The 20,747-nt window shown below is 53.8% G+C and overlaps 1 protein-coding gene across 1 annotated transcript; it reads right to left on the reverse strand.

The window, feature by feature from the left end:
- Positions 1 to 621: 621 nt before the first annotated feature.
- On the reverse strand, positions 622 to 18,222 carry ANKRD24 (ankyrin repeat domain 24). Its single transcript, XM_065933710.1, has 20 exons — positions 18,091 to 18,222; positions 16,986 to 17,116; positions 16,820 to 16,908; positions 15,393 to 15,457; positions 14,802 to 14,859; positions 12,503 to 12,573; positions 11,969 to 12,075; positions 11,605 to 11,792; positions 11,085 to 11,113; positions 10,158 to 10,238; positions 9,917 to 10,024; positions 9,069 to 9,113; positions 8,881 to 8,979; positions 7,987 to 8,059; positions 7,623 to 7,741; positions 5,924 to 7,423; positions 3,492 to 3,659; positions 1,537 to 1,662; positions 1,259 to 1,324; positions 622 to 1,076 (listed from the first exon to the last, which is right to left on the reverse strand). The coding sequence occupies exons 1-20, from the start codon at positions 18,127 to 18,129 to the stop codon at positions 999 to 1,001; spliced, it is 3,240 nt and encodes a 1,079-aa protein (XP_065789782.1). The 5' UTR covers positions 18,130 to 18,222; the 3' UTR covers positions 622 to 998.
- Positions 18,223 to 20,747: the final 2,525 nt, after the last annotated feature.

The raw sequence follows: 20,747 nt of genomic DNA on the forward strand, positions 1-20,747 counted from the left end.
GGGAGGGTGGTGATGATAAGGAAACAACAGAGAGGCGGGATGGGGGGGCACTGAGCAAGACAGACGGACAGACCCGGGCGAGGCTGGATCACTCATCTACCACCGAGATAGGGACCCCTCCCCCCACCAGCTGCACCCCACGCTCCAGGCCACAGAGAGGCAGACACCCAGGTTTTTGGCGCACATCCCCCACTGAGGACATTCGCCGAGGACCTGGGATGCCCAGGGACAGGCAAAATGACTGCTGGATGCTGTGGAACCCCAGGGGACAGGCTGGACACAGGGCCACCTCCCTGCTTGAGCTGGAAAGAGCCAAGAACCCCCAGGGGATTTCAAAAAGTTAGTCCAGGAGCAGGGAGGCGGGGGTGGGACCCTCTGGGAACCCTCCCACCAGAAATGGGTTTCATGTGAGAACAGTGAAGTAAGATGTATGACCTCAGAGCCTGTTTTCACTTAACATTTGGATATTTTGTTCACCATGAACTTTGGGGCACCCATTCTGACTTTTCAAAATACTGCAGTAACTAGGGGTCTTCCCTGGTGGTCCAGTGGTTAGGGTTCCGAGTTTCCAGTGCTGGACACAACTGCAGCTCCTTAGCACAGCACAGTGTCCATCTTGGGGACTGAGTCCTGCCTCACTCTCCTCACCCTAATCCCTAATCCCTGCTCTGGGCCACTCCCTCCCCTCCTTGCAGTGGGGCCCAGCAATCAGGCCACACGACATTTTCATCTTCTGCTCTGCTCCGTGAGCTTTTATTCCTGGGGTAGTGTTTGGGACCAGATGTTGGGGAGAGGACTCAGATTCCCCGGTGGCAGGAGGGGTCGTGGTCAGGGCCGGGGTCTAGACTGCCCAGTGCACGCAGGGACCAGTGGGGCTGGTGGAGGCAGTGAGGACAGTGGGGAAGGGGCCCAGGCTAGTCTCCAAGCACGGAAGGTCAGTGCATGAGTCCCCAAGCCCCCGTGAGAGGCCTAGGGGGGCAGAGGGCAGTCCTCTGCTCTCAGCGGCCCTGGGCCTGGAGCCTCTGCATCTGCAGAATCTGACTCAGAATTCGCTGCACGTCTTCATCCATCTGACCCTGAGAAGGGGAGAGGGTGGGAGCGGAGGGAACCTGGGCATTCTCTCCCCTTCCCCACCCAGTTTCTTCATCCCCCTCCTCGCCGCCTGTTGATCCTCTTCCCTCCACCAGCCTCCCATTGTACAGATAGGGAAACAGGCCCAGAGAGCAGCAGTGGTGCCCCCAAAACCAGCGAGGCTCACCTGAATGGCGTAGAGGAGGTGGCTCCTGTACAAGGCCACCACTGCACTGTGGTCCCTGGCAGCCTCCTGTGGGTGCAGGGGAGGGGCGCTCAGAAATGCAGGACCCCCTCCAAGCTATGCCAAAAAGCCCCCCTTGCACCCTGGGCCCCCGTTTTGATGGCATACAACAGCATGGCAGTGCTACTTGCTAAAATACTGAACTGCTTTCCTCCATGTGCACTGCCTGCCTGCCCGTCACCCTCCAGGGACCTTGTGCCCAATGGACAGGCGAGGCTCACCTCTAGCTGCTCCCGCAGAGCCTTCACCTGGCCACGGAGGGCTTCCACCTCCAAGGAGTCTGGGGCCCCCAGCTGGTCCTTCAGCGCCTCCTTGAGACTGAAGACCTCCTTGGAGAGCTCCGTGATCTGGGGTGAGGATGGGAGAGTCAGCCGGCACCTGAGCCCAGGGTGAGGACCTGGGGACCTCTCCCGGGCAGTGGGAAGAGCCTCGGACTTGGCAGAAATCACCCTGCAGGCTAAGTCCAGCCCATTAGCTAAGAATGGTTTCTACATGTTAAATCATCAGAAGGTGGTCTAGGGTCTAAGAATCTGTGCTCCCAGTGCAGGGGGCCGGGGTTCCATCCGTGGTTGGGGAACTAGATCTGACATGCTGCGACATGCCGCAACCGAAGCTGCACGCTGCTCAGCTGGATGCTGCAAGATCCATGATCCCTGGTGACACAACTAAGCCTAGGCACAGCCAAATAAATAAACGTGCTCAGTCACTCAGTCATGTCCAACTCTTTGTGACCCCATGGACTGTAGCCTAACAGGCTCCTCTGTCCATGGAATTCTTCAGGCAAGAAAACTGGAGTGGGTTGCCATTACCTCCTCCAGATGATCTTCCTGACCCAGGGATTGAGACCGGGTCTCCTGCATTGTAGGCAGATTCTTTACTGTCTGAGCTACCAGGGAAGCCCAATAAATATTTTTAAAAAAAATCATCAAGGCAGGGGTAGGAAGTCAAAAGAATATTTTCTGACACATGAAAATTACACCAAATTCACAACTCCATGGTCATATGTAAATTTTTATTTATATGTGGCCACGCCCATTCGCTGTCAAGTCTATGGCCCCTCTTCAGTGGCAAAGCTGACTACTGTGGCTAGGCAGGGCCAAAATCAGTGACCATCTTGCTCTCTGCAGAAAAAGTGTACAGATCTTGGGAGTCTCCAGAAGGTGCAAGTGGAGACAGACAGTACAAGGGGGGACAAAAGCTTCTGTCTTGGTGGGGCTGGGTTACTTGGGCCAGGGTTTGGGTCTTTCTCTCCCCTTGCCTAGTGGGAGATCTTGGGAATATGACCTAACCACTCGAAAGCTCAGTTTCCTCATCCGTAAGGTAAGGAGAACCATCGTTCTCACCTTTGTAGGTTGCTGCGACTCTGAACAGAGATTAATTTTAAGCTGTGCCAGCAAACAGCAGACACTCAATGCGTGCTGGGCTTTGTTGTTATTTCCGTGGATCAGAGGTTCTCAATCAGGGGTGATCCTATCTCCAGTGGATGCCAGGCAATATCTGGAGGCATGTTTGTCAGGATTGGGGGGTCTCCTTGTATCAAGTGGGCAGGAACCAGGGATGCTGCTCCACACCCTATAATACCCAGAATGGTCCCCCACAGAGAATGACCAAGCCCCTGGGACTTCCTTGGTGGTCCAGCGGTAAGTCTCTGAGCTCCCAATGCTGGGGGCCTGGGCTCGATCCCAGGTCAGGGAATTAGATCTCACATTCTGCAACTAAATCCCGCATGCAGCGATGAAAATTGAAGATCTTGTATGCAACAACTAAGGCCTGGTGTAGTCTAATAAATTTTTAAAAAGAAGAATGGTCTATCCCCAAATGTCCCTAGTGCTGAGAGGGAAGGACCCTGCTATAAATAAACCATAATCCTTATCACAACTTTATCTTCAGCTTACAGAGGTAGAAACTGGGGCTCAGAGAGGTCAAGTGACTTGCCCAGGGACACAGCTGATTGTGGCCAGGTGGCTCTGTATGCAAAAGCACCTGGGACTCTCGTCCACTGTCTCGAGATGTGCAGTTTGACTCTGAGCCACTCAGTTCACCTCTGGGAGCCTGTTTGCTCATCTGGAAAATTGGATGATTTCCCAAGACCCATTCAGCTGGGACACTCTTAGATTCCTTCCAACATCTGTCAAGTGGGGGACCTCCTGGCAGAGCACAAGGAAAGGGAACCCACCTTCTTGTCCTTCTCCTTGGCCCTCTCCAGGGCCTCCTGGGCACGGCTCTGGGCCTGGCGTGCCCGCTCGGCCTCAGTTCGTAGCCCCCGCAGCTGCTGCTCAGCTGTGGCCAGCTGGGCTTCCGCCGCATGTCGCTCACTCTTCATGAACAGCGCCTCCCGCTGCACCTGCAGCCCAAGCCCACATGTGACCGTGAGGACATTTGGACCCCAAAGAAGCCTGGACCTACCTTCCAAAATGATCCTACCCTTCCATTGCAATCTTGGGACATTCAAGGCCATTTGATGTCAAGGAATTTGGTTCAGGGGTCCTGGATTCCTGTAGGCACTAGAAACATTCTGACTCTGCCGAGCTGTGGGTCCTTAGATAAGTGACATGAGCTCTCCGTGCCTCAATCTGCTCATATATAAAAGGAGGATAATAAAAACCCCTATGTCACAGGGTGGTTGTGAGGATAAAATGAGCAAATACATGGAAAACACTTCGAACAGCGGTTGGTACACAGTAAGTGTTTGAGTTTGTGATGTTGTTGTTACTGTTATTATTAAAACCATATAATGAATGTTACTGTTACTATTTTTATTACATCATAACTAACATTCTGTTCTCTGCCAGTGGGAAAGTGTGAAAGTGTGTAGATTTCTTACAAAAATGAAGGAAAAACAGAAGAATCTGGATGAAAAGTCAACAAATGTCCAAAAATTGTGACTGCATTTTTTTACAAAAATATCAAGGTTGGAACAGTGTTAGATTTGCAAAAATTGAGCCTGGGTGGATCACTGGCCTTTATAGACATAAAGCTCCAGGGAAAATGGATAATAATTAGATGTTTAACTTAGTACAGACTGGCTACATATTAACAATTAAAAAACAAAACAGAAAAACTAAGTTCAAGTCAATTTACCCCCAAAATAAGTAGTCATGAGAGAAGGTAAAGTTTGGAAAATAAGTATGAAGATCGGCATACTTAAAGTTGGATCGTGAATTCTAAGAAATAGATCAAACTTTACTGGTTTAAAACAGCATGTTCTTGGAAATTCCCTGGCAGTCCAGTGGTTAGGACTCTGTGCTTCCAAAGCAGGAAGCCTGGGTTTGATCCCTCATTGGGGAACTAGGATTCCTGCAAGTGGCACAGACAAAAAAAAAAAAAAACTAAAAGAGTATATTATTGGAAAAAATAATCCTGGTTGTCACTTGTACCATCACTGTCCTAAGCATTTTACAGAAATTAGACCATTTAATTTCATGTAAGGACTAAGAATTATTATTAACCCCATTACACAGATGAGTAAGCAAACATATGGAGAGAAAAATGCCTCCCTGATGACGATTAATAATTGTGGGTTTTTATTCCTGCATTTGTTTAAAAGAATTGCTATTTTTTTTTAATTTGGTGTGTGTGTGTGTGTGTGTGTGTGTTTAAGGAAAGAGATGGAGTCAAAAGATATACCTTCAGGGCCCAAAAGATAGTCCCTTAGCTTGAAAGAAAATCAGCATAAAAATCTACTGGGTTCTAAATAATTGGATCAAAACTCCTTACACAAAACATCCTCCTACTTTGGGGTTGAAGCATCAAAAATGATCATAAGATAAAATGACAACCTCAAAAACAGCTGGCTGGGAAAAAAAAGGAAAAAAAAACAGGGTCAGTTTGACCAACAGAGAAAATGAATACAGGAAAAAATATCAGAGTAAACAGCCCAATTCACTGCTTACCAAAAGATGGGTGAATATGAATTTCTACCTCACACCACACCCACAGTTAGAAACACAGTATCAGTGTGATTGGGAAATTAAAGTAAAAAGGTGCTGGAAGAAAGCACATAAGAACATATTTACTGGGACGTCCACGGCAGTCCAGTGGTTTAAGAGTCCAACCTTCCACTGCAGGGGGCCTGGGTTCAATCCCTGGCCAGAGAACCAAGATCCCACATGCCCCAGGGTGCAGAAAAACAAACAAACAAAAACCAAAACAAACAAAATGAAACTTCACCATAAACAAGGTCCTATCCTATAGCACAGGGAACTATATTCGATAGCCTGTGAGAAACCATAATAGAAAAGAAAATGAAAAAGAATATACACATGAACAACTGAGTCACTTTGCTGAACAGCAGAAATTAACATAACATTGTAAATCAACTATACTTCAAAAGATGAATTCTTAAAAATATCTTCCCGATCTTGGGATATGCAGAGGTTTAACAGATCTCAAAACCTGCTAACCATTAGGAAAAAAATGGGGAGTCAAAATAGACAAAATGTTTTAAAACAGAAAACACCAGTTGAAACAGTGAGGTCGTCAGAATGGCTGCAGGGTTAAAGGTCAAGTTTCTGCTGGACTGAAGCCAGTGGGGTGGAAAACCCGCCTGGCTGTGGGATCCAAACAGATCACCACGCAGCTGCCCAGTGGGGATTCCCCCACACTCACCTGGAAGACTTCGGCCGTGGTCTTCTCGTGGCGTCGCCCCAGCTCCTCCAGCTGCCCTTGCAACCGGGCCACGTCGGCCTGCAGGGCGCCCACGATGCGCTCGTGCTCCAGGCGGGCCATGCTGCCCACCCGCTCGCGCTCCAGCTCTGCGCGCAGCCGTGCGGCCTCCTTGCCTGTGGCCACCACCTCCTGCTCCAGGGAGGCGGCCCGGCCCCGCAGCTCCAGAGCCTCTTCCTGCAGCCGGTGGTGCTCGGAGGCCGGCACGGCCGACTGGCGGAGCGCCTCGGAGGCCTCCCGCAGCTCTGCCAGGCCCTGCCGGGCCTCCTCACAGGCCGCAGACAGCTCCGCGGCCCGGGCCTCGGCCGCGTCCCGCGCCTGGCCCAGCTCGGCGGCCGCGGCCCGCTCCTGCTCCCCGGTGGCCGTGGCCACGACCAGTTGCTCCCGCAGCGCCTCCAGCTCCCGGCTCAGCTCTAGCCGCGCCTCCTCCCGTCGGGCCAGCTCTGCCCGCAGGCCCCGGGCCTCCTCCTCGGCCAGCAGCCGGCCGGCCCGGGCCTCGTCCAGCCGGACCGAGGCCGCCTCCAGCTCCCGGAGACGGCAGTCCCGGTCCCGGAGGTCCTCGCGGGCCTGTTCCAGGGCGGCCCGCAGCTGGCCTGTGTCCCCATCTCTGACCCCGCTAGCTCGGCCGCCCTCAGCCTCCCGCACCCGCTCCCGCAGCCGGCCTGCCTCAGCCTCCGCAGCCTCGCACTTGCCGTGGGCCGCCTCCAGCTCGGCGGCCGCCTCCCGCTCCCGCTGCCTGAGCGCCTCCTCCAAGCTGCGGATCCTGGTCTCTAGCTCTGTCTGCAGCTTTTCTGAGGCCTCCGCAGCACCCGGGTGCAGGATGGGGCCTGTGAGGACCCTCGGGGTCATGACCTCCACTCCCATGGCCTCTGTGCCTGTGAGCTCTTCTTCCACTGCACCTACTCCAGTGGGCTTCATTTCTGTTTTCATACTGCTGGTCTCTGCTCCTGTGGCCTTTGGTTCTGGGTTTCCTCCTCCTTCTGGAGTTTTCATTTCTGTAACCTCAGCTCCTGTGGCCTTTGTTTCCAAGGGCTGGGCCCCCACGCCCCCTGTTTCCGTGGTCTCCGTGTCCGTGGCCTCGGCCATCGTGGACACGACTTCCAAGCTCTGTGACAGGGCTTCCATGGTTTCTACTCCTGCAGCCTCCTCGTTCGTGGTCTCCACTCCATTCACTCTGGTTTCCGGAGCTGCAGTGCCGTTAAGCGCTATTTCCACCGGCCCATTTCTGGAGGTCTTGGTTCCCAGACCTTTGCCCTCCCTAGAGGCTGCCTCCTCTTCTGCGAGGGCCTCCCGAGCTTCCTGCTGCTCCAGCGCCTGCAGGGCTTTGGCGTGCTGCCTGCGGAGCTGGTCAAACTCAGCCTGGAGAGCGTTGTAGAGCTCCAGAGGAATGACCTCGGCCAGACCATCTGCCTCCATCTCGTCCTTCTCAAAGTGCTCCAGGATCTGGTGGGGACAGGGGAACCGAGCAAGGGTGGAAGTGGCCGTGGTGGGCGTGAGGGGGGCACAGGGCAGCCACGCCACTTTCCCTCTCCACATACCTAGCCACGTGCCCACCCAAACCCCCAGGAAACAGCCCCTTGGGTCCTCAGACTTGCTCCCACCCCTCCCTCCTGGAAACCTCCATCAGCTCTGGTTTCCCCACCTGGACTTTCTCCATCAGCTCCTGGTTCTGTCTGGTGAGCATGGCCACCTGCTCCTGCAGCGAAGCCAAGAGCTCCTGGGCCGACGGGCTTAGCTGCTTGGAGAGCAGCACCTCAGCCCCTGGCAGGGGACACAGACTCAGGCCCCAGAGTTCCAGCCACAAGGAATGGGAGTTAGGGGTCTGGAGTTGTGGGTCAGGGTCCCCGGGGCAGGCACGCTTCCAGGAATGGAATAAACTGTGAGTGTCAGCTAGGCTCCCTCCCAAATTCAACTCTCTCCATGCCTGTGGGTTAAAGCTGTGACTCCTAGGGCCCCAGACATGGTCGGGGGTAGGGGGGGCAGGGGGAAGGCAGGTGCGGTCTCACCTGGGAATTCGGATAGCTCACCCTCCTCATCCTGCAGGGTGGCCACATCATAGCTGGTGTTCTCCCGCTCATTCTGGGACGGGGGGGAACTAGGGTTCGGCTTGAGGTCCTGCCCTCCCTCCAGCCCCCGTGTCTCCCCCGTGTGTGTCATCATAACCCCGATAGCGAGGGTTGTATACGCTGTCTGGTATGTGGGACCAAGGGAGGGATGCCCGTGCGTCCTTGAAATGGTGTGTCTGGGATTCTGTGTGGGGCCCCATGTGCCTGCCTGGGTGCAAGTCGCTGCAACAGTGGCTCTGGGTTTGTAGGTCTGCAGCGAGCATGTATGTGCACACGTGTGTGCCCCTGCGGGGCGTGCACAGTGGCCCCAGCCTCTCCTGTGTGAGCGCCTGTGAGTGTGCGTGATTTTGCACTTGTAGTCTGTGGTGTGTGACTGTTTTGTGTTTGTGTATGTGTGTGTATGATTGTGTACCTGTATCTGTTTTCTTTATTTATTTTGAGAAATATTTGTGTGAATACATGAATTTGTGAATGTGTTGCCTAGGTATGTGATTGAATGAGAAATATCTGTTGTGTGTGAGATGACATATCCACAGATGTGTTTGTGTTTGTCTGTTGCATGTGTAAGACCACATATACATAAATGTTGTTGTCTATCTCTGCATGTACATGAGTATGGGTGATTGCAGGTTTCCAAAAGTGTTCATTATGTGTACGTGTGTTTGTTATCCATACGTGATTATGTTTGTATGTTTGTCTGTTCTGTGTTTGCATGTGTGTGAGACTATCTGTATTAGTGTGGTCATCGGGCAGCTGCAGCAGAAGAAATACCCCACCCCCTGGCGGCCCCACCCCTAAAAGTCCCACTCCTGCCTTGCTCCCCATTGGGCCCACCTCCAGAAGGGACAGCCTGCTCTGCAAACTCTCCACCTCTCGGCCCAGGCTCTCCTTCTCCTCCTGCTTCTCGGCCAGAAGCTGCTGTAGCTCTTGGACCTGCAGGGAGGGAGTGGGGGGTCTCAGTGGGCCTCCAGGAGAAAACACTAGGCAGCTAGGGGTCCACTTCCTCCCACCTTCCACCCTACCTGTCTCTCCAGGCTGTGTAGGGAACTTGCCTCTGCCTCTGGCAGCTGACAGAAGAAGTGGGGACTGGGCTTAGGGCTGGGCTTAGGGAGGCCCCCCAGCCCACCTCCTGCTCAATGACCCTCCATCCCCACCACAGATGTTCTCTTGCCTATTTTGTGCCAGATCCCCTTTGGAGCCACTAATTCATTCATTCATGCATGCATTCATTTATTATCATTATTTTTGGTTGTGTAGTGTGGCATTTGGGATCTTAGTTCCCCAACCAGGGATCAAATCCATGCTCCCTGCAGTGGAAGCACAGAGCCTTAACCACTGGACCACCAGGGAACTTGTCTTATTCATTTATTCATTCACTCACTCACTCAAATATTCATTCATCCAATAAATACTTATTAGGCAGTTACGGTAAGTGAGGCACCATCAACCAAGCCTGCCCTTGTGGGTTCACAGGCAAATGAGTGAATATGAATAAAATATATAGTATACCTAATAGCAGTAAGTGCTTTGAATAAAAACAAAGGGGACTGAAAAGTGAATGGGGATGTTACAATTTTAAATAAGTTGGGTAGGGGAGGTGTGTTTGAGCAAAGACCTGTAGGAGGGGCAAGAAGGAGTCATAGGGACAGCTGGGAGAAGGTGTTCCCAGCAGAGGGCACAGTCTGTGCAAAGGCCCTGGGGCAGGACCAGGCTTGGTATGTTGGAGGGAGAGCCAGGAGGCCTGTGTGGCTGGAGCAGAGTGAGCGGGTGGGGAGAGAGGGAGGAGGGGGAAGGCAGGGAGGGGAGTATCCCCCTAGAATGGCACCCACCCCAGGCTTAACCCCAGGCCCGTGTCTCTGCTACCCCCCACCTCCTGCTTTCTTCGTTCCTGGTGCTGCTCTAGGCCCCGGATCTTCTGTAGCAGACGGCCCCTCTCCTGTCGCAGCCGCACGATCTCCTCGTAGGCATCTTGGTCATCCTGTACCCCCCACCCCACCACCTTTACATGAGGCCCAAGGACTGTGTCCTCCAATACCTGAGCCAGAACTTTCTCCCCGTGCTACCTAGAGGCAACCCCCCCAACTCTTCCCCAAGGCCAGGGCATCTCTCACCGGCATTGGGATATTGGTGGGGGGTTGAGGTGCCTTCCGCTTCTTGGGGGCCCCTTGCTTGTCATGGCTGGACACAGAATTCTGGGGGTAGGGGTAGATGAGGGATATGGGCGACATGCCAGCCTCCCACCCAGATAAACCAACACAGCCAGCCCACTGTCTGTCACCAGCCCCAACTCACTTCCTGGGTGATCTTGAGTGAATCTCTGCCTCTCTCTGGCCATCACTTATCCCAGCATAAAAAGGAATAAGATCACGTCCCCTGAGAGTTCCAGATCTTATGCTTTACCCTCTGTCCCTTTCTGCACCCTGGTACTTTCCCCAGCTAGACCCTACTGTTTACAATCCTTTCCCTGTGGCGCTGACAAGCTGTAGGATTGAGACGAAGAGGCCAGACTTGCCTCCTTCCCTGACCACACCAACCCTTATCAGTCTCGTTCCCTCTGCCATCCCACCCCAGCCCTGTGATTTGGTCCCAGGCCCCCAGTGTTCTCAGTGTCCTGGTGGTTATGCTATGGACACCGCTGCCAAGTACCCTAAAGGTGTGTGCTAAGTCGCGATTCTTTGCAACCCTATGGCCAGCAGCCTGCCAGGCTCCTCTGTCCCTGGGATTTCTCCAGGCAAGAGAACTGGCGTGGGTTGCCATGGCATCCTCCAGGGGAATCTTCCCAACCCAGGGATCGAACCCATTTCTCTTACATCTCCTGCATTGGCAGGCAGGTTCTTTAACACTAGTGCCACCTGGAAAGTCCACCCTAAAGGTAGCACTCTTCCAAACAGGTCCTTCGAGGTATTAACCCCAAGTCAAGGGTCCATCTCTTCCTTTTCTTCTCAGGGAGCTTGGGTCAAGGGGAAAGGTAGTATGTGCATGGGGGTGCAGGGGTGGGGGTGGGGGTGGGGACTCACTCATTGCTTAGGGATCCATACCTGAGATGATGCCTCGCCTGAATCATCCTCTGCGAGAGCAGGGGAGAGAGGGAAGCAGGATCAGGCACTGTGTTAGGGATTCCCTTCCTAGCCCTAGGAAGGGCATTTGTTAGCCCAGGGAACTTGAGGGATCTCCCAATTCCCCCCAGAATCGGGACTTTTAAGGTAGGAACAACCATTTTGACAGAATGCTCATAGGGGGGGCCTTGCAACTCTCAAAAAGAGAGAACAGTAGCATCTCCAGAATGGGGCGACTGGGAGGGTCAATTCTTAGTGAAGGCAAAGATCCAAGTATAAGATGCCCCAGAAACACAGAGTTGACCCCTAGACTACTCTAAAAGCTCTCGGGCTCCTTGAAACTACCCCGAGCAGTGTGAGGCAAGCAACAAAACCTCCTATAATATGAACAAGGATACCTTGAAACTATCCACAGGAGGAAGGGAGAGAAAGGGGTGGCAAGAAAACTACCTAGTGGAGGGAAGGGGGTGCTTGAAACTGTTAAGAGGTGGAGTTTGCATACCGCTGGGTGGTGAGGGGCGCTGGGCTGCCTCCTGGAGGAGGTGCAGGATGAGCTTGTCCCCTGCCAGGGTGCCGTAGTGAGCAGCATTCTGGCCCAGCGCATCTGTGATGCCTGGCTGGGCGCCGCCCTGCAGCAGCACCTCCACTGTTTCGGGGCTGGCTCCCTCACAGGCCAGCATCAGGGCCGTCCTACCAGAAGAGGAGGCTGCTGAGGGGCGAGGATATTTTCAAACCTCCACACCCTCCTCAACACCCAGGCTGGGTTGAGAGAGGAAGACACACTAGATCTCACACCCAGAGAGGTTAAGAGACTTGCCCAAGGTCACATAGCACACAGTGAACTGCCTGGGAGGGGAGAGGCTCACCTGCCCTGAAGGTCCTGGTCATTTGCAGCAGCCCCCTGCTGCAGGAGGAGGCGGCACAGATCTGTGTGACACATCTGAGCTGCAATGATGAGGGGTGTTGTACCCAGCTGAGGGGGGCGGTGGGGAGAGGACGAGACAAGGACAAGACATGAGAGACTGACTCTGGGAGGTTGGGAAGCCTGTGATGGGCCCCCTAAGTTCACTCCAAATCTTCACACTTTTCAAAGGGTGCCTGGGATACCTCAAATGCACTATCTTTCCCCAAAGATTCCAGTACTTTGGCCACCTGATGCAAAGAGCCGATTCATTTGGAAAACACCCTGATGCTGGGGAAGACTGAGGGCAGGAGGAATACAGGGCGGCAGAAGATGAGATGGTTGGATGGCATCACCCACTTAATGAACATGAGTTCGAGCAAGCTCCGGGACATAGTGAAGGACAGGGAAGCCTGGAGGGCTGCAGTCCATGGGGTCGCAAAAAGTCAGGCATGACTGGGCAACTGAATAACAATAACAAAAGATTTCAGGGACTCACCCGATCTCGGGGATTCAGATGGGCCTTGAAGGAGCAGAGTATTTCTGAGCAGGAAATGCAGCCGCCAGCAGCTGGAAAAAGAGAGAAGGGTAGGCAGGTAGGGCGGGGCTTTGATATTTTCTGGGGGCCTTCTACTTGAGGGTGATTCTTTTTTTCTTTTTGCTGTGCTGGGTCTTCATTGCTGAGCACAGGCAGCAGCTGTGGTGCATGGACTTAGTTGCCACTTGGCATGTGGAATCTCTCTGAACCAGGGATTGAACCTGCGTCCCCTGCATTGGGAGGGAGATTCTTAACCACTGGACCCCCAGGTAAGTCCCTGGGTATCATTTTTATCCTTTATTTCATGAGAAACTCTAACCTCCCCTAGAAGATCAGTAGCAAAGATATGACTTAAATTTTACAGATGAGGAAACTGAGCCCCACAGGTCCATGGTCACTCAGAGGGTTAGAGACAGCCAGAATGAGGACCCAGGTCTTCTAACTCCCAATCCAAAGCTCTTTCCTCATCTTTCCACTGTGGGTCTCTCTTCCATGTGTGCGTGCTCAGTTGCTTTAGTTGTATCTGACTCTTTGCAACCCTATGGACTGTAGCCCACCAGGCTCCTCTGTCCATGGGGTTCTCCAGGCAAGAATACTGGAGTGGGTTGCCACGCCCTCCTCCAGGGGATCTTCCCAATCCAGGGATTGAGCCTGTGCCTTTTATGTCTCCTGCAGTGCAGGTGGATTCTTTACCGCTGAGCCACCAGGAAAGCCTGTGGCTCTTTCTTAGGGTGGAATTTTTCACTGATTTTCAAGTATTTATCCCTTTTTTGTTCAACCGGCATTAACTGTGTACTGACTATATACCAAACCTTCATACAAAGAGTGTTAGTGTTTTTTGTTTTTTTTTTGGCCACTCCACGTGGCATATGGGACCTTAATCCCCTGACCAGGGATCGAATTCACATCCCCTGTAGTGGAAGCTTGGAACCCTAACCATTGAACTGCCAGGGAATTCCCCAAAGAGTGTTCATGTTTACTAGAGAGGTCAGACCTCTGCTGAGGTTCAGCAGGCTTATTGGGGTTTGATCTGAGTTCTGAGTTTTGATGGTGAAAGGGGAAGGGGAGAGGTCACTGCATGGACGTGGACCCTGAGGCAGGGAGGAGCTTGGGAGGACTTGGTTGACAAAGAAGCAGGACAGGGTGCGTATGTCCAGAGCCTCAGAGAGGGAAGAGAAGGCTTTGTGCAAGGAAGTGCTGCTGGAAATCATCAAACTTTTGAACTTCCAGGGTGGGTCAGTGGTTAAAACCCCGTGCTTGCACTGCAGGGGGCCCAAGTTTGATCCCTGGTCAGGGAACTAAGCTCCCACATGCCTCACCATGGCCATAAAGGTAAGATAAGAAAAAAAAAACAGCTACAAAAAATAAATAAACTCTATGTTATTATCTGCTGTGTGCCCAAGGGCTTATGGGGTTTTGTTTTCTGCTGTAATCTCACTGTTTAGAACAAAGCCTGGCACACAGCAGACACTTGACAAATATTTATTGAATGAAAAAAACCAAGAAGCTTCCATAAAGTGAGCAAAGGCTTTGCTACCACTAGGTGGCAGAGTATTTTAACTGCAGGGAATGTTTCAACTAAATAAAACTCCAAAGCAAATGTATTTCATGTTTTCACCTGAGAGTCATCAAGTGAAAGACATTCCCAAATGTCATGGGCCTGGTATATAGACATTGGGCTGGGCTCTGGCTCAAGGGGTTTGGGTCTCTTCCCCTCCCTTGGAAAAGTTTGGATTTGATGATTATGAAGGCTGCCAAGACCTTCGACCTTCCTGAGGTTCCCTAGGAGTTCCTTGAAGCAATAACCCTCCGATCATCCTCACCCAGGTCTGGCGTACAGTAGGCTGTGCTTTGGGGTCAGACAGCCTGGATCCTCCCCACTTCCTTGTTTACAGGACTCAATTCCCTGTCCGTTCAATGGTGCTCCAGTGGCTAAGAATTTGCCTTCCAATGTAAGGGACTTGGGTTCAATCCCTGGTCGGGGAACTAAGACCCTACCTGCTGCAGAGCAATGAAGGCTGAGTACTGCAACTACTGAGCCTGTGAGCCACCACTAGAGAAGCCTGTGCACAATGAAGAATGATGCAATGAAGACACACTACAGCCAAAAAATGAAAGAAATGATAATGCAGAGCAAGGGGCTCCATGAGGAAGGAGGTGGAATGTGTCCCAGGCACGTCACCAGAACCCCAGGTAGAATAATCCCTAAGCTCAGCCTCTGGGGGCCATGGTGGCCAGGGCGAGGCTAGACTGTACCCACCTGCATGATGCAGGGCGGTCCACCCACTGCTGTCCACAGTATCCACCGCGCAGGATGCCTGGGGGGAGGGATGGGTCATTGGAGGTGGAGCCATCCTTGTTTGTTGCCTAATTTCTCTAGGAACTGCCCTTCCTTGGGGTCTGCTGTATCTCAGGCTCCTTGGCCCTTCCCCACTCCCACCCACCCACCTGCTCTGTGGAACCCACTCCTCATGGGTCCCCATCTTGACTCCTTTGAAAGTTGGTGAGAAAGAGGGATTAGCTGGGATCCCAAGGGCAGCTGGGGGTCTGGGGTGTAGGTGGGAGCCCTGAAAGTGGCTATGGCTAAGACAGTATCCAGAGTTTAGGGAGAAGGTGGGGCTCAGGCGACATCCGATATTCAGAGTATTTCTTGGATGTAGGACATAGCTGTACACTCGGAGAGTCTCATTGTCCAGGGAGTAGCTAGGACTCAGGAGTAAAAGGGGCCAAGGAATACCTAGGATTCAGGGTGTATCTGGGGCTTCCATGAATTCCTGGAACTCATCAGGAGTAGTCAGGGCAGGGGAGTATCAGGGGGTTGGGAAGTGTTGGAGACAGGAAAGGAAATGACCTGCAGTAGTTGCTTCAAGCACTGTGGGTGCCCGTACTTAGCAGCCAGGTGGAGGGCGTTGTAACCTAAAAGGGAAAATGAATATTCTAGAACGTACTAGAGCTTCAGATACTCAGGGAGTTTCTGCTGCCCCCCAAACCTGTGTCAATAATTGTCATGACTCTGTCTAGCTAATCCTCAAACCCAGGTATTCTCAAAACCCTGCTACTCCCGGGGGCAGAGACTCTCCAAGCCCCAGCTGGTCTGCGTCTCAGACAGTCTCATCCTAGCTACACTCCACATCTTTCCATTCCTCAAGCACTACTGTCCTCAGCTTCTCTCCATGTCCTCAGCTGCTCCCTCTGTTCCCAGCTACTCCCCAGGTCTCCAGCTACTCCTCAGGTCCCCAGCTACTCCCTAATATCCCCATCTACTCCTCGGGTCTCCAGCTGCTCCCCAGGTCCCCAGCTACTCCCCAATATCCCCATCTACTCCTCAGGTCCCCAGCTGGTCCCCAGCAACTTCCCAAGTGCCCAGCTACTCCCCAGGTCCCCAGCTACTCCCTAATATCCCCATCTACTCCTCGGGTCTACAGCTGCTCCCCAGGTCCGCAGCTACTTTATGTGCTCTGCTTAGTTGCTCAGTCGGGTCCAGCTCTTTTCAATCCCAGGGGACTGTAGCCCGCCAGGCTCCTCTGTCCATGGGGATTCTCCAGGAAAGAATACTGGAGTGGGTTGCCATGCCCTCCTACAGGAGATCTTCCCAACCCCGGGATCAAACCCGGGTCTCCCGCATTGCAGGCAGGTTATTCACCATCTGAGCCACCAGGGAAGCCCAAGAATACAGGATTGGGTAGCCTATCCCTTCTCCAGGATCTTCCCGACCCAGGAATTGAACTGGGTCTTCTGCATTGCAGGTGGATTCATTACCAGCTGAGCTGCCAGGGAAGCCCTAGCTATTCTATAAGCTCAACTATATCAAAGTGCCAGCTATGCCCCTATCTTTGATACTCTGTAAATCTCCAAATTCTGGCTCCTACGCCTGGCTATGCCCCATGCCTCACTACTCCCTGAGCTCCTGCTACCTCTAAACCCCAGCTACTCCATAAACCTCAGATACTCCCCCCAAGAAACTACACTAGTTATTCTCATGCCCTCAGATGCTCCTCAAGCTCCAAAACTCTTCTGTTTCTACTGCTTCCTCTGACTCAACCACTATCTGAGTCCCAGCTCCCCGATCCACAAGTTGACTCAGTCTGACTGACTACTGCCAACCACAGTCTCCATCCTTGGGTACCACAGCCTGACATGCTTCTGTCCCCAGGGGCACAGAAGGAAACCCCCCTTTTCAGCAGGACACTGAGGCCATGAAGCAGGGCGTGACTGGGCCCTCAGGCTGGGCACCAGGTCAGGGTTCCTCCTCCCTCCCCCAGGGCCGGAGGGTAGTACCTGCCCCGTCCGTGCTCATGGCGTTGGCGCCGTGTGCCAGCATCACCTCAAGACAGCTGGCTGCACCCCTCATGGCTGCCAGGTGGAATCTGGAGGCCAGAGGTCAGCGGTCAACTGCAGGGTGGCCACCCCTCAGCCCTCACACCCCCAGAACATGGACACTCACGCGGACTTGCCCTCGGGGTCCAGCTTGGTGGGCACGAGCCCCTTGCGGGCGATGAGGGAGGCCACCCGCGCGGGATCATTGCTCTCCACCGCCTGCAGCAGCCGCTCGTCACTCTTGCCCCAGTCCTGGCTCTGCGGGGCACACCCAGAGGAACGTGGGATGGTGGCCACTGTCCCTCCCCGCTCCCCCGGCAGGGGCTCTGGGCTCTCGCCGCCGGTCCTGGGCACTTGCCTGGCGCCTGCCTCTGGCTGCCGCCGGCTTCGGGATGGGGCAGGGGCCGCAGGGCGGGCAGGAGCCGAGGTCAGTGGGGTTGAGCCGCAGCTGCCGGGGGAAGTGGTCCTGGGTGGGGGCCTGAGACAGCATAACTCCAGCCTGGGTCCTCAGCACCTGCCCCCCCAGCTGTCCTCCACCACTGCCAGCAACCAGACCATCAAACCATCCCCAGCTCAGCTCCCAGCATCTTTCCAAGAAGCTGTCCCCCAAACCTAGGTTTCCAGCCATCTCTTAGTGACACCCGCCTTTCTAATGTCACCTCATCATGTCTTCCTGAACTACCCTCCAAAGTCTTACCAAAGGAACCACTAAAGATCCCTTAAATGTCCCTCACACTGTCCTCTGCCAGCTACCCTTCTTCTGCCCCTGAGACGCCAAGACTGCCCTGCAAATGTCCTAAATGCATCTCTAAATATCTTCCCCAAATTCATCCCTCCAATGACCCCGTCAAATGTCCCCAAAATGTCCTCCCCCGAAAATCTTTCAGACGTTCTCCAAAATTGTTCTCCAAATGTCAATATCTTTCCCCCCAAAAAAGGTCAAAGTATCACCCAAATTGTCCCCCTAGATGATCCCATCCAAAACTGTCCGCCTAACTGCCCTCTAAATTCCTCTAAGTGTCCCCATCTGTCCTCAAAATCGTCTCCCCATATGTGCCATGCATCCTCCCATCTCTGTTTCCCCTCCTTCCGCTGTCCTCCCTGCTTCGCCCTCTCGGGTCTGCGGGTGGAGGGTCTAGGCTCTGCGCGGCCAGGGGGCGGGGCGGGGCGGGGCGGGGAGGGGAGGAAGGGCCCGCGCCAGCCCCCTCCCGCGCCCCCTCCCCCGGCCCTACCGCGAAGGAGGCGGCGGCGCACAGACACAGCTGCTTCATGGCGTCCAGGGCGCCGGGCGGCCGGGCGGCCGGGCTCCGGGAGGTGACCCGGTCGGAGGGGCCAGAGGGGCCGGAGGTAGGGGCCCGCGAAGCCGGAGCTCGGCCGCCCGGCCCGCGCGGTCCAGCCAAACCAGACGCCGCCCCTCCCCCGCGCCCCGCCTGCCGCCCCCCTCCCGGCCCCTCCCCTACGGGTGGGGGGGAGCGCCTGGGAGTGGGGATGGGCTCTGGGGGAGGGGCACCGCCGAGGCCAGACCTGACCTTCTCGCCACCAGGAGGCCGAGGCCAAGGGGGCCAGGCTCCCAGCATCTCCAGGGACCCGACTGCATCCGTCTCCGCCTCCTTTGAGCTGGCCGGGGAATGGGGGATGCGGGGGTCTCAGGTGACTCTCGGCCTGGTCCCGTTGCTGCTGGGCCATCCGGGCTCTCACTCATTCACTCACTCACTCACTCATTCATTCATCCGCCAGTGGGGCTGTTCTACAGTCTTGACAAACCTGAATTTGAATCCAGGACACCACCTCCCCCCGCAGCGACACCCTCCACACACTGGCATTTACCACCTACAAGATGGGCCAAGATACTTACCGGCTTTGGACTTCACTTTCCTCATCCAGGAAATGGGTTTCCTTTTAAACAGTACCTACTGCCGAGGGTTACTGGGAGGACTAAATGAGATGCTATATATCAGAGGTCCCCAGCCCCCCAGCCATGGACCATTATCCGTTGGTGGCCTGTTAGGAACCAGGCCGCATAGCAGGAGGTGAGCGGTGGGCAAACAAGAGAAGCTTCATTGATGTTTTCTGCCTGAACCTCGCCTCTTGTCAGATCTGCAGGGGCATCAGATTCTGAGGAACTTGAACCCTAACCCTAAAAGTTAAGGCAGAATATCCTGAGATTGCCACAAAATAGAAATAAACTGCAAAATAAGTGTAATGCACTTAAATCATCCTGAAACTATCCCCACCCCCACACCCTGGGCTCATGGAAATATTGTCTTTCCCAGGACTAGCTTCTGGTGCCAAAAAGGTTGGGGACCGCTGCAACACTGGCACCAAGCAAGTGTGCTACAAACAGAAATTGATTCATCACAGAGAGATGCAGTTGGACTGTCTGCATATCTAATCCTTCATCCTGGGACTCAGGACATAGTAGGTGCTCAGTTAAACCAGAAAGACAGGGAGGACACCAGCTTTAGCTCTAACTCCAAAGAGATGGGAAGGTCTGTGTTCCCCTCATTCTGTTCTCAGATTGAGAGCCCCTTGAGAGCAGAGTCCCATTGAGGCCTCCCTGGCAAAGGGCCTTGGATCCCAGGGTGGGGTGAGGCAGTTGGTGAATGTTTGTACAGTGAAGGCATGACTCATAGGCCAATTGCATTCATTCCGTCCACACGTCCTGGAGGGTGCCTGGCACAACCCTGCACGCTGGGACTCAGTAGTGGCAAAGACAGTCGTCCTTGTTGTCACTGAGGTCCCTGGGGAGACAGACACACCCACGGATTTATGAACCAAAGTGATCAGGGCTGTTAAAGGGGAAGCTCAGGTGAGCTGGAAGCTCAGAGAGGACTCTTGAAACTATCTGGGAAGTCAGGGAAATCCTGTAAGAGAGGACATCTGAGTTGAAACTTGAAGACTGGACAGCACTGGGGAGCAGCAGGAACAAGATCATGTTAAGGAGAAATCATGAAATAAATTGTGCTCCTGGACCAGTGTGGTAACTCTGCCCCGGTCCAGGACCTGGGGCGTTGGTTGGGGGCATACCTTAGGGTAGGGCAGAGGGGGAGAGATGTTGTATAAGCGCTGGAGTTAGGGGGAAACAAGGCGTGTGGGATGTCAGGAGAGCCACAACAGTTCCAAAAGGCAGGACAGTCCACTGTGTTGTGAATGAAAATTTGAGAAAGGGCCAGGAGAAGGTGGGAGGTTGGGATTACAGGGGAGAGAAGGGATGTGCAGAGAGACAAGCTCTCAGGAGCCCGAATTTTTAACCTTAATTTTTATTTTTGACTGCACCACGAGGCATGTGGGGTCTTAATTCCTCCACCAGGGATCAAACCTATGCACTCTGCCTTGGGAGTGCGGAGTCTTAACCTCTGGGCCACCAGGGAAGTCCCAGAAACTCAAACTTAAGAGCAATAGCTGCTGACAGGCATTGGGGCTTTGAACACAGCTGGGCCATTGTGTACCTGCTGTGTGACCTGAGACCAGCCACTCTCCCTCTCTGGGCCTCAATTCTTCCACTGTTAAATGGAATAGATAATGGAATGTAGCATAAAGCCGGGTTCCTCCACCTGGAGGCAATGCTGACATTTGGGGTCTGGTCATTCCCTGGGGTGGGGTCATCCTGGACTCTGCGAGGCTGTTGAACAGCATCCTTGGTCCAGGAGCAGCCCCCTCCCCACTGCCCACTATGTGACGACCATGTCAGAGGCATCACCCAGTGTCCCTGGGGGCAGGATCACTGCTGTTGTCCGTGATTATTCTCAGACACCTTTGGGCAGGTGGAGGGAGAGGTGGGGACAGGTAAATGGAGAGTTTGCTGATAGGCAGTTGAGGAGTTGGAGGGAAGGTGTTGAGGCCTCCTCTCTCCTCTTACACTTGGGTAGGGGGGTGACTCTTAGGGTCG

This window comes from Muntiacus reevesi, chromosome 1 (genome assembly GCF_963930625.1).
Source record: "Muntiacus reevesi chromosome 1, mMunRee1.1, whole genome shotgun sequence".
Classification (NCBI taxonomy): Eukaryota; Metazoa; Chordata; class Mammalia; order Artiodactyla; family Cervidae; genus Muntiacus; species Muntiacus reevesi.